The 13,651-nt window shown below is 44.8% G+C and overlaps 1 protein-coding gene across 1 annotated transcript in view; it reads left to right on the forward strand.

Annotated features, from left to right (window-relative positions):
* WIPF1 (WAS/WASL interacting protein family member 1) overlaps positions 1-13,651 on the forward strand; it is a 58,054-nt gene that overhangs the window by 40,336 nt on the left and 4,067 nt on the right. Inside the window, exons 2-6 of the mRNA XM_082196676.1 lie at positions 2,703-2,790; positions 5,577-5,706; positions 7,267-7,428; positions 9,701-10,468; positions 12,218-12,439. Coding sequence (XP_082052802.1) covers positions 2,740-2,790; positions 5,577-5,706; positions 7,267-7,428; positions 9,701-10,468; positions 12,218-12,439 — 1,333 coding nt within the window. The 5' untranslated portion in view covers positions 2,703-2,739. The remainder of the gene's footprint in view (positions 1-2,702; positions 2,791-5,576; positions 5,707-7,266; positions 7,429-9,700; positions 10,469-12,217; positions 12,440-13,651) is intronic.

Below are 13,651 nucleotides of genomic sequence, written 5' to 3' on the forward strand. Positions count from 1 at the left end.
CGACTTAAGTCTACAGAGGCCGCCACGTGAAAGACCGACTGATATATAACGCAAGGGGATTTATGAGCATGTTAATAATTTAGGAGTTGAGGTATCTGAAATGTTTTTTAAATTATTAAGTATGAGGGAAGCATAAAAGAAAGCAGGGCTCCCCATTTATTAATTAATCATACTTTTCCTTCAAGGGAAGTATAATAATTAATGGTCAAGGATGATGGGAATTGTTGACCAGCAACATTTGAGGGTCACAGATTCCCTGCCCCACCTCTAAGCTCTCTAATCAGCAAAAATAGTTTTTAACATCATAGACCCTTGTAACATTCATAAAATTATAGAATTGTAGAGTTGGAAGGGACCTGAGTATCATCTAGTCTAACCCCCTCCAATGCAGGAATATGCAGCTGTCCCATATGGGAATCCTCCAATTTTTAAAAAATCAGAGAAATCTACTGATTTTGGTGAGACGAGCCTGCCTAATTTTCTTGTCATAATCTTAATACCTATTTTTTATCCCGTTCATGAAAGCTCATCTCTGAAAACCTAGAGATGAGGCAATGCATCCTCAGCTTTAAAATACTTTTCCCCCTCCCGAAATGAATCCTTAAACAATATACCTGAAGGAGCGTCTTCACCCCCATTGTTCTGCCTGGACACTGAGGTCCAGCTCCGAGGGCCTTCTGGCGGTTCCCTCACTGAGAGAAGCCAAGTTACAGGAAACCAGGCAGAGGGCCTTCTCGGTAGTGGCACCCGCCCTGTGGAACGCCCTCCATCAGATGTCAAAGAGATAAACAACTACCTGACATTTAGAAGACATCTGAAGGCAGCCCTGTTTAGGAAAGTTTTTAATGTTTGATATTTTACTGTGTTTTTAATATCCTGTTGGGAGCCGCCCAGAGTGGCTGGAGAGGCCCGGCCAGATGGGCAGGGTATAAGTAACAAATTATATTTTATTATTTATTATTATTATTATTCTAGTTGGTGGGTAATCTTCATTCCGTATCAAGTTGTTCAGTCTTGCTAAAAATTCACACAAAAATCCTAACCCCGATTTGCTTCTGGCAATTAAATAAGAAGCCTCTTATCGTTCTGACTGAAATGGTTAAGCCTGAGAAAAGAACTAATATAGCTAAGGTTTTTTAAAAATTATTTTTAAGGCAATAAATGGTTGGCTGTATGACACAGAACTCCACAGGCCACTGCAGCTGTGGAAAAAGAAGAAGCTGTTGAACAGGATGGTTGTGGTTTGCTGTGAGAACTTAATTTTCCTGTTGACCATTTTTGAACAGGAAGTTGAACAAATTTTAGTGCTACAGATTCTGATCTTTAGGTGTAAAATGCTCACAGGGAGAATAGCATCTGTTTTGCTGCAGTGATGAGCGTTGCAACGTGCACAACTCTGGAGTAGTTCGGAAATTCGGCCGATGGTTACGTGACCTAAGTATATATTTTCAGATTATTATTGTCATTGACCTTTTGAAGCTGTAGTTAGAAAAAAGTGTTTTTTAAATCATGAAAGCAGATTCCCCCCTCCCCTTCTTCTATTGTTGTAGTAGTCAATCTTTAAAGTGTTTCTGTAATTGTTTTCTTTCTTCGTTGGGTGAGAGAGTGAGGGAGAATGGATGGCAAAGCTATTGGGACAGATAATATGAAATTATATTAGCTGGAAGTGACTGCAGGTAATGTTGTGTCCTCTCCCCACCTCTCAAGAAAAAAACCTTCTCAGGCATTTACTTCTAGAGAAGTATCTTGGGATCTTAAAATTCCTCTGGACACAGAGTGGGGGTGGAGCACTATAGGAAGCACAAAATCTTTAGTTGGAGCAGGGAAGAAGTGATTCAGTTGTTTCCAGTACCACCCTTCCAAAATAATTGAGTGCAAAAACACATTGGTACAGTATTTGAGGTCCCCCCCCATTGAATTTCTCCTCTCCTGCCGCACCCCAAAGTAATGAGCGATCACGGTTACATAGAGCATGTTTTATTTATTCTTCCTGGCTTTCTGCTTCTGAGGTTGCAGTACTAAAGCATGTATATTTTGAATAAGAGAGGTGACTTTCTCCACAAATGCTCTTTCCTCGCTTTCTGCCACTCTTCTGGCAGGCTAAGTACCAATCCCCTTTTTAGCCCCCGTTCTTTTATTCATTCATTTATTCATTTATTCATTCATTTATTCATTTTCTATCCCACCCTTCTTCTAAGGTGGTCTTTTCCATGTATTTTAGTCTCCTGTCAGGTCCATACGTTTGGCAGAGAGATAGAATTGTAGTGTTGCAAGGGACCCCTGAGGGTCATCTATTCCAACCCCCTGAAATGCAGGAATCTCTTGTCCAATGTGAGGCTCGGACCCACAACCCTGAGATGAAGAATCTCCCTTCTCTTTTTTAAGTTCTTCTGTCTCGTTCCTTATCGACCTGCTTGCTTGATTTGACAAAATATCAGATTTTCAGTCATTCTTGTGAGGTCCAAGGCTATAATAGCATCATGATTTTAATTATTCTGAAGGGGCTTTTCTCTTTAAAAAGCTGTCTACCACCCAAGAGGGTGGTATGTCTGTTGCCTAAAACGTTGAGGTTTTTGTTATTTCAGTTGTTGCAGCTCAGATTTGTCATTATCTATACATTTACTAATGTGTAAGGAGAGGAATGCCCCTCAGCAGAGCATTTCTGAGAAGTTACAAAATGGTGTGTTTTTTCCCCTTGACAGGTTTCACAGTGATAGAAGAACGTTTTGGGTTTAAACCATGCCTGTCCCTCCTCCTCCAGCTCCTCCCCCTCCTCCAACACTTGCCTTGGTAAGTCTCAGCTTTTTTATTTCAAAATTTGTATGGGGATAAACAACCACTATCTATTGTATGGGTCAATGAAAAAGAAGCCAATGTCTTAGCCAGTGTGGTGTAGTGGTTAGAGAGTTGGACTAAGACTCAGGAGAGCAGGGTTCTAATCCTCAGTCGTCCTTGGTGTCTGAACCTGAACTATAAATCATAAAATTAAAAACTGATGAATCCAAATAGGAATTGAACTGATTTTTAAAAATATTTTTAATAGGTTGACTCCTTACTTGTAATCTGCATCCTCGGGAGTTATTATGATGTGCACAACATTTAGGAAAAGGAGTAGGAATCTAGTGCAGGAATGTTGCACGTGATTTTACACTTGGGGGAAACATGCTTATTTAGTGGAATTCTGAAGAGGCGTGAGTCAACTTCTGGAACATCTGGAGAAATTTGAGCTGTTTCATGTCGCTCATACAAAATGTTTTCTTTTTTCTATTAAACTTTTTTTTTTAAAAAAAAGCTGTGTGTGCTTCTGCTAACAAAAGATAATTCAAAACTTTATAGCAATCATGGCAGATTTTAAATATGGAGCCTGTAAAATTGGAATGGCTCTTTGATCAGAATTCTTTAAGCGCTTTTAATAAAAAGCATCATAAGAACCTGTTTTATTCCCTTCGAAATATATCCAGGAAATCCTGTGTTTGGATATTGGAAGTCTTCGCCTCTATCTGGAAAATGACTCTCTTTGTGCAAACGAACTGTGTGTCTGTTTCCAAGACAGCAAACTTAGTGTCTCTTCTTTACTGACTTAAATACTGACTTAATTATGAACAAGTTTTTAAAAAACACACATGAAGCAGACATTCAGGGCTGCTATACAGGTTGCATCCACAGATGTATGTCTGAAAGTCCCAGCTTATCACTGGTTCTTGGTGTTTAACACATGTTTAGGGGTGCACTCCTGCCCTGCACACACTGACCTGTTTCATACAGGATTAAAGGGGTGGTGACAGGTAACATCAGTCCTACTGCATGCCTTGGCATTTCCTGCACGTTTGCCAGGTTCTGACATCGGGCCAGAGCCATTCTCACATATTATGTTGGGGTAGTAAAGTCCAACAGTGACTGTCCCAGCTAATTGTCACAGAATCAGCAGTGCTATGCAGAACAGCATCCATGTTTGGGAAAGGTTTGTGGCTCGGTCGTACAGCATCTGCTTTCAGTCCCTAGGATCTCGTTGTCTAGGACTAGGGCCCTTCAGGATTTAACCTCCTTCTGTCGGGCCTGTAAGACAGAGCTATTCCACCTGGCCTTTAATTTGAATTCAGCCTTCTCTTAAAAGCGCTTAAGAGAATTCCCTTCTCTTCCGTCCCCCTCCCCTTTTATGAAGATCACCCACTCTGAGACCCCACAGCTAATTCCCCCCCTGGCCTCCTCGCTGGCCCAAGTAGGACCAATTCAGCCAGCTAGCCCTGGGGATTATCTAATGCTTATTTCCCCTAAATTGATTTTTGAATTTTATTGTTATTCATGTTTTTATACTGTATTTTATGCTGCTTTTATAATGAAGTGTTTTAAATTTGTTGTTAGCCGCCCTGAGCCCGTTTTTTGAACCGGGAAGGGCGGGGTATAAATAAAAAATTATTATTTATTATTATTTATTATTGTCCTGGGGAGCAGCCGCCAATCAGAGCAGAGTTGCAGAGTTGGAAGGGACCATGAGGGCCATCTTGTCCAACCCCCTGCAATGCAGGAATATTTTACCCAGTGTGGGACTCGAACCCACAACCCTGAGATTAAGAGTGGGGGTGGACTTGTTGACCCTTGGAGTCCCTTCCAGCTCTGTGATTCTATGCTGTACCGACTGGTGTGGCTCTGTATAAGGCCAGTTCCTATTGGTAGAAAAATGAAACACAACTGGGTCTGGAGGGATGCTGTGCCTGAAGGAAAATGGCTGCTTTTCTTTTCTTAAAAAGATAATAATTAAATAGTCATGCCCTACCTTTCTTTCTGAACCAGACTGACATACAGCTGTCAATTAAGGGGGGGGGTTTAAAACATGTTGGGAAAGGTCATTGCACAAACATTGAAGGAGTCATCCATGTGGAAAGAAGTACAAAAACGATAATGTTGCAAACAATTGGTTTTGTATCTTCTGCCCCATATACCGTATTTTTCACTCTATAAGACGCACCTGACTACAAGACGCACCTAGTTTTTGGAGGTGGAAAACAATAAAAAAAAATCTGAATCTCAGAAGCCAGAACAGCAAGAGGGATTGCTGTGCAGCGAAAGCAGCAATCCCTCTTGCTGTTCTGGCTTCTGGGATAGCTGCGCAGCCTGCATTCGCTCCATAAGACGTACACACATTTCCCCTTACTTTTGAGGAGGGAAAAAGTGAGTCTTATAGAGCAAAAAATACGGTAGACATTTTGTATTTAAACCATATAACATATGCCCACCATGTGATATTGTGAACACCAGAAATGGTGGGGCGGGGCAGAGCTGCTCTGCTACCTTCCCGACAGGTGGGTGGCTGTTTCATATTGGTGGGGGGGGGGAGAGAGAGAGAGGACAGGCCAGGAGGGAGGTTGGCTTGGTGTAAACGTACCGGCAGAGCCAATTCGGCACTGCTGGTGGTCTGATTTGGTATTCAAACAGCTATCTATCTGATTTGCAAAAAAATAGTTGTGTAACTATTGACTCTGAGGTGTAAAAGAAAGGTGATTCCTACACCACGCACCATTGGGACTTAAGTGCATCTTTCCTTGTTCTTCTTCATAATTAGTATCATTCCTTCGCAGGCGAATACAGAAAAGCCGAGCTTAAACAGATCAGAGCAAGCAGGGCGAAATGCTCTTCTCTCCGATATTACCAAAGGGAAGAAACTTAAGAAGGCTGTTACCAATGACAGGAGTGCCCCAGTCTTCGATAGTAAGTATACTTCTGTGTCTTTCAGTGGGTTATCTGTGCAGAATACTTTCTACACCACTAGCCAGACGTCTGAAGCTGTGAAATGCGTAGGGTTTTCCTCTGTGGTTCTGAATGTGTGCATGTAAAGGCTGCGTACACCTGGCAATTTAAAGTGGATTTGACGCACCCCATGTGTGCATATTTCTTGTGTTGTCTATATAACATTGTCCTCATCCACATGGTAGTCTGCACTTTCCTTTCATTTCCTGGTTTTTCTGATCTGCGGATAATGTGAGGGCGAAAAATCCATCCTATTATTTCAAATGGGTGTACTAAGGTGTGCACAGGATTATGTCTAGAGTGGTTTTACTGGGGTGGCATCTATCACCATACTGTCTGCCTCTGTTGGCTAGATGCAAACATCCTGCTGTTTTCTGCAAGTCTGGTATATTGGAAAATATGTGTTTCAATTTTTATTTTCATTTTTAAGAAAACGACCACATTGTACAGGTAAATAAATACCTGTGTGCATGTCCACAATGGACCTCAGGTTTCTGGAATGCAGGGTGGGTGAGGAAGTACTAATTTGGGGGCATGGAAAACAGCACACAGTAGTGTGGATGGGAAATATTCAGAGTTCAATTGAAAGCACTCATGTATACACAAAAGTGCATGCAGAAAAACCAGCTCCGTGTGATCCACATGTGCAGTGCCACTCTGTTATGTACACAGCCCAAAACCTGAATGGCCTTGACTTATCCTAGACCAGGGCTGGGGAACCACTGGCCTTCCAGATGTTGTTGGACTCCAACTCCCATCAGCCCCAGCTGCTCCTTGGGGCATGATCTGTCGCTGTTTTATTTAAAGCAGCTACCAATAACCTACAGGTCCTGTTAGGATGTGAAGACCTTTCTATATTCTCCCAGGCTTTTTACAAAGTGTTTTGTTTTTGAAGTTCCTTGCATCTTTTAAAACCCTCTGTTGCTATTCCGGGTTTTAATTGCGCCATCTTTATTCTGCTTTAGATTTTAGATATTGATCTGTTTTACAGTTTTAACCTTGATTGCGAATCAACCCTAAGTTGTTGGGTAGTATGGATGGGTAGAACAGTCAACCATTTCACGTGAGGGTTCCATTCCCGCCCCCCCATTCATGTCGGTGGGATGCCCCGCCCTGTTACGCTGTGCCCCACCCGTTTACGGGTCGCTTCCTGGTTCAACAATGTGCACACATGCCTGATCGCAGGCCCTTCCTTCGTGTGCATGTCAGTTGGTCATTGCTTGTAAGTACATTTTTTTAAAATACAGTGGTACCTCGGGTTAAGTACTTAATTCGTTCCAGAGGTCCGTTCTTAACCTGAAGCTGTTCTTAACCTGAAGCACCACTTTAGCTAATGGGGCCTCCCACTGCCTCTGGAGCACGATTTCTGTTCTCATCCTGAAGCAAAGTTCTTAACCGCAGGTACTATTTCTGGGTTAGCGGAGTCTGTAACCTAAAGCGTATGTAACCCGAGGTACCACTGTAATAATAATAATAATGGTGTTTAAATGCTCTCCCTCCCCTCCCATGCTGTCTCTGCAGAACCTAAAGGGTCCGGTGGTGGAGGTGGCTTCACGAGCAGCAGCAGCAGCAGCGGTGGTGGTGGCGGCGGTGGCGGCAGCTATGGTGGAGGAGGACCACCTGGTTTAGGAGGTCTGTTCCAGGCTGGGATGCCCAAACTCCGATCTGCAAACAGGGATAACGGTAAGCCGGGGAATACATTCAGTGGCGCACAGAATATTGCACTTGGCATCCTTGCTTACCCAACGCGAGGAAAGGCCAAATATGAATACAACAAATCCATCCTGGGTGCTTTGTCTCTCTCTCTCTCTCTCTCTCTCTCACTTTCACTTACACACACACACACACACACACACACACACACACACACACAAACAGCAGAGCTATTGACTGACCGGCTTTCTTGGTGCCAAGCGGACCAGAATGGAGGTTTCATTTGATAATGCCTGCTCAGGAATGAGTGCTGCTTGTTACATGATGCATAGAACCATTTCTCACCTGAAATCCAGGCGCTCTTCACTTCCCCCTGAACCCCCTTTTCCACTCGTCCCAGTCTGCCACCTTTTCTGTTCTTCTCTCCCCTTCCCTCCAAATAAGTATGGAAATTGCGTGCAGCATCACTTTCCAGTGGGAACCCAGCAGCCAAGTAAACTGCAAAGCACCTGCCATTTATGCCAAGACCCACAAACAGATCTTCTTTTTCTCCTCGCCTACTTGGTGGTCTGCCTCCCTACCTTGAAAGCTGTATCATAGGCAAATACTTCTTTCTGCCCTCCCTCCTACAGCTCTAGCTTATTTTATTCTTTATCACATTTGCATCTTACCCTTGATTCGTGCAGCTTGGGGGTTTAGGTGTGAGGGCACCTTATTTTAATCTCATAGCAATTCTGGGAAGGTAGATTCAGCTGACTTGCTATTATTAATTAAATTGGTATACCACCCTATACCCACAGCTCTCACGGCAGTTCAGAAGATAAAATCACAATAGAAAAACACAAAATACTGTACATAATAAAAACAAAAAGAACCCAATAATCCCCCCTCCCCAAAACATTTGGAGTCACCCAGTTCTGGGCGTAGCCAGGATTTTTGTTGGCGGGACAAGATTTTTGTGGGCAGGGGGTTGGGCAGAACTGAGCCATCTGCAACATGATTGGTCAGTTAGTTAAGAGCTGTTATTTATTTACTTAATGGGGGGCAGCTGCCCCTCCCTGCCCCCCCCTTGGCTACGCCCATGCACCTAGTACAGGTATAGGCAAACTCCGGCCCTCCAGATGTTTGGGACTACATTTCCCATCATCCCTGACCACTGGTTCTGTTAGCTAGGGATGATGGGAATTGTAGTCCCAAACATCTGGAGGGCCGGAATTTGCCTATGCCTGACCTAGTAAGTTGCATGACCGAGCAGAGGTTTGAACTCTGCTTCCCTCAGTATTACTTAAGCCACTAGACCGATTGCTTCTCCAGTATAGACTGACTTAGATAGATTATGAATAGCATATATTATTGGTAACATGCTATTAACCCATGTCTGTGACAGAAAGGGAGAATGTGTGTTTGGCAATGCTGGCATTAAATACATCCATTTTGTCTCTGTTTGTACGGCTGGTTTATCTAGTGCAACAATATTTTTATTATATTTATTTAAAACATGGCTATATCACCCATTATGGGGAAAAGATAGTTTTCCCAGGATGGCTTACAATTAAATTCAAAATGCAAAACGATGCCGGCAAAAATAAGTCACCTTACAGAGCAGAGAGGCTTCCAAAAGGAATAACCGTATGCATTCTGCACTGTGAAATAAAGTTTCCTTGATTCATGGTTGCATTCATGGGTCAGGGAACAAGCTGGAGTGGCTGAGGCAGGTCAGATTTGTGCTTTCCTGATTGCAGGCGTCTCCCATAAGGCTTGGATGTAGCGGTGCTGGTTAAAAGTGCATGAGGAGGTCTTTCAGCCTGTGTTTGATACAACACAGTCTTTCAGAGCTGGTATTATCTGTTGTGTCACAGGCTATTTATGGCTCTCCTCTTAATCTCACGGCACTTAACGAGCCCGAGTTTTTCTGTGAGACTGCCTCTTCTAGACAAATGCAAGTAACCGGACAGAGGAGAAATTCCTTCTGCCACCCCAAATATACGTAAATTGCATTGAGCCAGAGCTATTTTTGCAGGGCTGTCGGTCAAGTAGGGAATATACCATCCAGGATCCATTGCTTACCGAACAGCATGAAGAAAATGGAGCATGCTTTGCATACACGCTGACAGCGGTCATCCTCTGTTGGATTTTTTATTTTTTGAAGAGATCTGCAGTCCTTAAGCCTTCCTTGGTTGCTACCGTTCACGTTGCAGTAAACGTTTGCATATATCGGCGGCTATACATAGGGGGCTCAAAATCCACCCTTTTCCGTGTGGTTTCGGTTCTGTATGACAAACTGATTTCTTTCCATTCTCAGATTCTCCAGGAAGCAGGGCTCCAGTGTTCCCACCGGGAGGAAAAGCAACGTCGGCAAAGCCCTTTTCACTCCCAGGTGGTGCAGGGCGGTTTGCAGGCCCTTCTCCTGGGCAAAGAACTGCCGTTCCAGAGCCACAGAGGAGCCGAATGCCTCCACCGAGACCTGACCCTGGTTCCAGGGCCGATATGGGTGCTCCTCCCGTGCCAAATACTCCAAGACCTGTCCCATCAACGCTGTACAACCGAGGACCCCCTCCTGTGCCCGGAGCCAGCAGGCAAGTCAGCTTAGGCCTCACACCTCCGCCTTTCCCCGGAAATCGATTCGGAGGGTCCCTCCGCCAGTCGTCGCAAGGGGGTCATCCTCCTCCTTTCGCAAACAGGCCTCCTCTTCCTCCGGCCCCAGGCAGGCCGACAGAAGATAAGCCGCCGCCGCCGCCACCCCCAGCAGGAAGCAGGCCACCTCTCAACCGGGAAGCTTCCTTGCCACCACCTCCTCCACCTCAAAACAACAGGCCTCCGGTTCCTTCCACGCCTCGGCCATCCTTTGGCTCTCCGGTCCCTCCTCCACCACCTCCAAGCAGGCCAGGCCCGCCTCTGGTTCCACCGACGTCTGGCGGAAACGATGAGATGCCGCGGCTTCCTCAGAGGAATATATCGCTAGCGTGTCCTTCTCCGCCGGGCCTGCCTGGCTCTTGTCGCTCTGGACCTCTCCCTCCGCCACCAGGAGAGAGGCCGCCACCGCCCGTCAGAGACCCGCCCAGCAGATCAGGTGAGGCTCCCTGCGTTCTTCCAGTGACAACGTGAATGCCATAATACATACAGTTGTACCTCATGTTACGTTCTTTCAGGATACGTCCTGCAGCGACCCGGAAGTACCAGAAAGGGTTACTTCCGGGTTCGCCACATGCGCAGACGTGCAAAATGATGCCACGCGCATGCGCAGAAGCGGCGAATCGCAATCCACGCATGCACAGACGCGGGTTGGGTTCTTTTCATGTTGCGAACGGGCCTCCGGAACGGGTCCCATTCACAACCAGAGGTGCCACTGTCATGCAAACATTGGGGTGAAGTGAGAGGGGGACATAATAACAGGGTATAAAATTTAGCAGGGGTGTGTGTGAAATTTTGTGTGTTGTGTAGCTAGAGAATTTTCCATGGATCTTCCAAATGGCTGTTAAGATACCCTTTGCTTCAAGAGAGAAGTTAGAAAGCTAATACAGAAAGACAGCAAATACCCTCCTCTCTGCTTACAGATAAATGGCCTCTTGTTCCTTCTGTGTAGGATGTTCTCGAGTATGTCTCTGGTATGTTTTATGGTGTGAGTCATACCTTTCAGCATAAGAAAGGGCAATGGGCCCCTGTTTCGAAATGGGGTGGGTGGGGGTGGAATGCCGCTGCTGATTGCTTCCGGTATACCTGAAGGAGCATCTCCACCCCCATTGTTCAGCCCAGACACTGAGGTCCAGCTCCGAGGGCCTTCTGGCAGTTCCCTCACTGCAAGAAGTGAGGTCACAGGGAACCAGGCAGAGGGCCTTTTCAGGAATGGCACCCGCCCTGTGGAACACCCTCCCATCAGATATCAATGAAATAAACAACTATCTGACTTTTAGAAGACATCTGAAGGCAGCCCTGTTTAGGGAAGTTTGTGGGGTTGGGGTTGTGCAGAGTTGTTAAGGCAGCAGAGAGCATTGTTGGCTGCCCACTCTCCACCTTAGAGCAGATTTATGCCACAAGGTGCCATAGGAAGGCACTGGACAGAGTAAAAGATCCATCGCATCCTGGTCACTGTCTCTTCGAGCTCCTGCCGTCGGGACGGAGATACAGGACGATGAAGACAAGAACGAGCCGTCTTAAGAACAGCTTCTTCCCCAGAGCGATCTCGGCCCTGAATGGGAAGCCTGGACTTTGAAAGTCATCTAATCTTCCTTGCTGTTTTATACTGTATTGTTTTAATTAGTGTTTTTATAGTTGTTTTGATTTTGTGTGGAGTGCCCTACCTGGGTGGATGGAGCAGCCAAGTAATTTCGTTGTCCCCGAGAGGGGGCAATGACAATAAAGATATTATTATTATTATTATTATTATTATTATTATTATTATTATTATTATTATGAATGTTTGATGTTTTTTCACATTTTTAATGTTCTGTTGGGAGCCGCCCAGAGTGGCTGGAGAAACCCAGCCAAATGGGCGGGGTATGAATTATTACAGTGGTACCTAGCGTTAAGAACTTAATTCGTTCCGGAGGTCTGTTCTTAACCTGAAACTGTTCTTAACTTGAAGCACCACTTTAGCTAATGGGGCCTCCTGCTGCCGCTGCGCCGCCCTTGCATGATTTCTGTTCTCATCCTGAAGCAAAGTTCTTAACCCAAGGTAATATTTCTGGGTTAGCGGAGTCTGTAACATGAAGCGTATGTAACCTGAAGCATATGTAACCCGAGGTACCACTGTATTATTATTATTATTATTATTATTATTATTATTATTATTATTATTATTCCTTTGTTCTTTCATATCCAGGACCCCTTCCTCCACCTCCGCCGCCCATAAGCAGAAACGGTAGCACTTCACGGGCTTTGCCAGCTACCCCACAGCTTCCTTCCAGAGGCGGGCTTGATAAACACAGAGGCGGACCACTTCCTCCTCCACTTCCTCCTGACAGGCCTGCTTCTGGAGCGCCTCCCCCACCACCGCCACCTTCGTCCGCCATGCGAAACGGTTTCCAGGATTCTTCATGCGATGGTGTGTGTTAAGTTGTGGGTGAACATATCAGACGACACAGCGATTCTTCAAACAGCTCTTGTTTATTCAGAGGCATAACAGAACTGAACTGAAGGGTTCAGTCAGCCTGCTTATATAGAGCTCCAGTACAACGTAACTGTAACAATTTTGCTAAAACTATCCAATCACTGGACGTCACTTTCGATCCCTTATTTGCATAACTAGCTACAGTATCCCCCTGCTGGCCCAGGGTGAGAACTTCAGTACATAACAGTGTGTGTGGCAATCACCCTGCAATCCCAATGCGCAGAGCGGGATTGCGTGCGCACAGCGACTTCCGTGAATTAAGCAGAACATCTTCAAGAATCCTTGCATGTACAGTTGCTCGTGGGGAGGGTTTTTCTCTCCGTCTGGGTGGAACCCAGGGAGAGAACTCCATCCAGTCACATGGGAGACAGCTCTCCACTGCTGTACATGGAAGAATTTGCAATTTTGCTCTTCTGCCCTCTTGATATGCTCTTTTGCAGTGCTTTTTTTGTGTGTGAGTAAAAGAGGTGTCGGCACTCACCATGAAGTTGTTAACAGCAAGTGCCACACTTTTAACATTTGGTGGAATACGGTGCCAGTATCCCTAGAAAACAATAACTTCTTCCAACACCTACATGTCTGGTTATTTTCAAAAACTTAGAAAAAGTGGAGTTACCCAATTTATCAGGAATTAACTGCATAAACACTGTAATGTTGTGGGCATGGGCATAGGCGGGGGGAGAGGGGAGCAGTTTCCCCCCTAAATCCTCAAAAAGCATTAAAAACACTTAAGAAATTGAGGTTCTGCCCCCCATGTCCTCTCTTTGGGAGGATTTTTACATTTTTAAAACTATTATTATTATTATTAGTAGTAGTAGTAGTAGTAGTAGTAGTATTATAATATTTTGGCAAAGTAATAATCATACAAAAATAATCATAAAAATTTGCACCCTACCACCAAGTGCATTCCATTGTAACTATACAACCTCCCAAGATTTTTACATGTTAAAGGAAGTGTCCGTGATCTCCCAAAAACAAGCTTAGCAACTTTTTGAGACGTTCTTGCAGGGGGTGGGGTGGGTGGGGAGCTCAACGATTGTTTAATGCTTCAGTGCAAACGTTTTATAATTTGCTACCAAAATTGAGGTAGTCCTTAATTATTTTTTCCTCAGGCTACAAATTCTTAAAATGGAGTAAACCTGTTCC

The sequence above is a fragment of the Podarcis vaucheri genome (assembly GCF_965113315.1).
Source record: "Podarcis vaucheri genome assembly, chromosome: 1".
NCBI lineage: Eukaryota > Metazoa > Chordata > Lepidosauria > Squamata > Lacertidae > Podarcis > Podarcis vaucheri.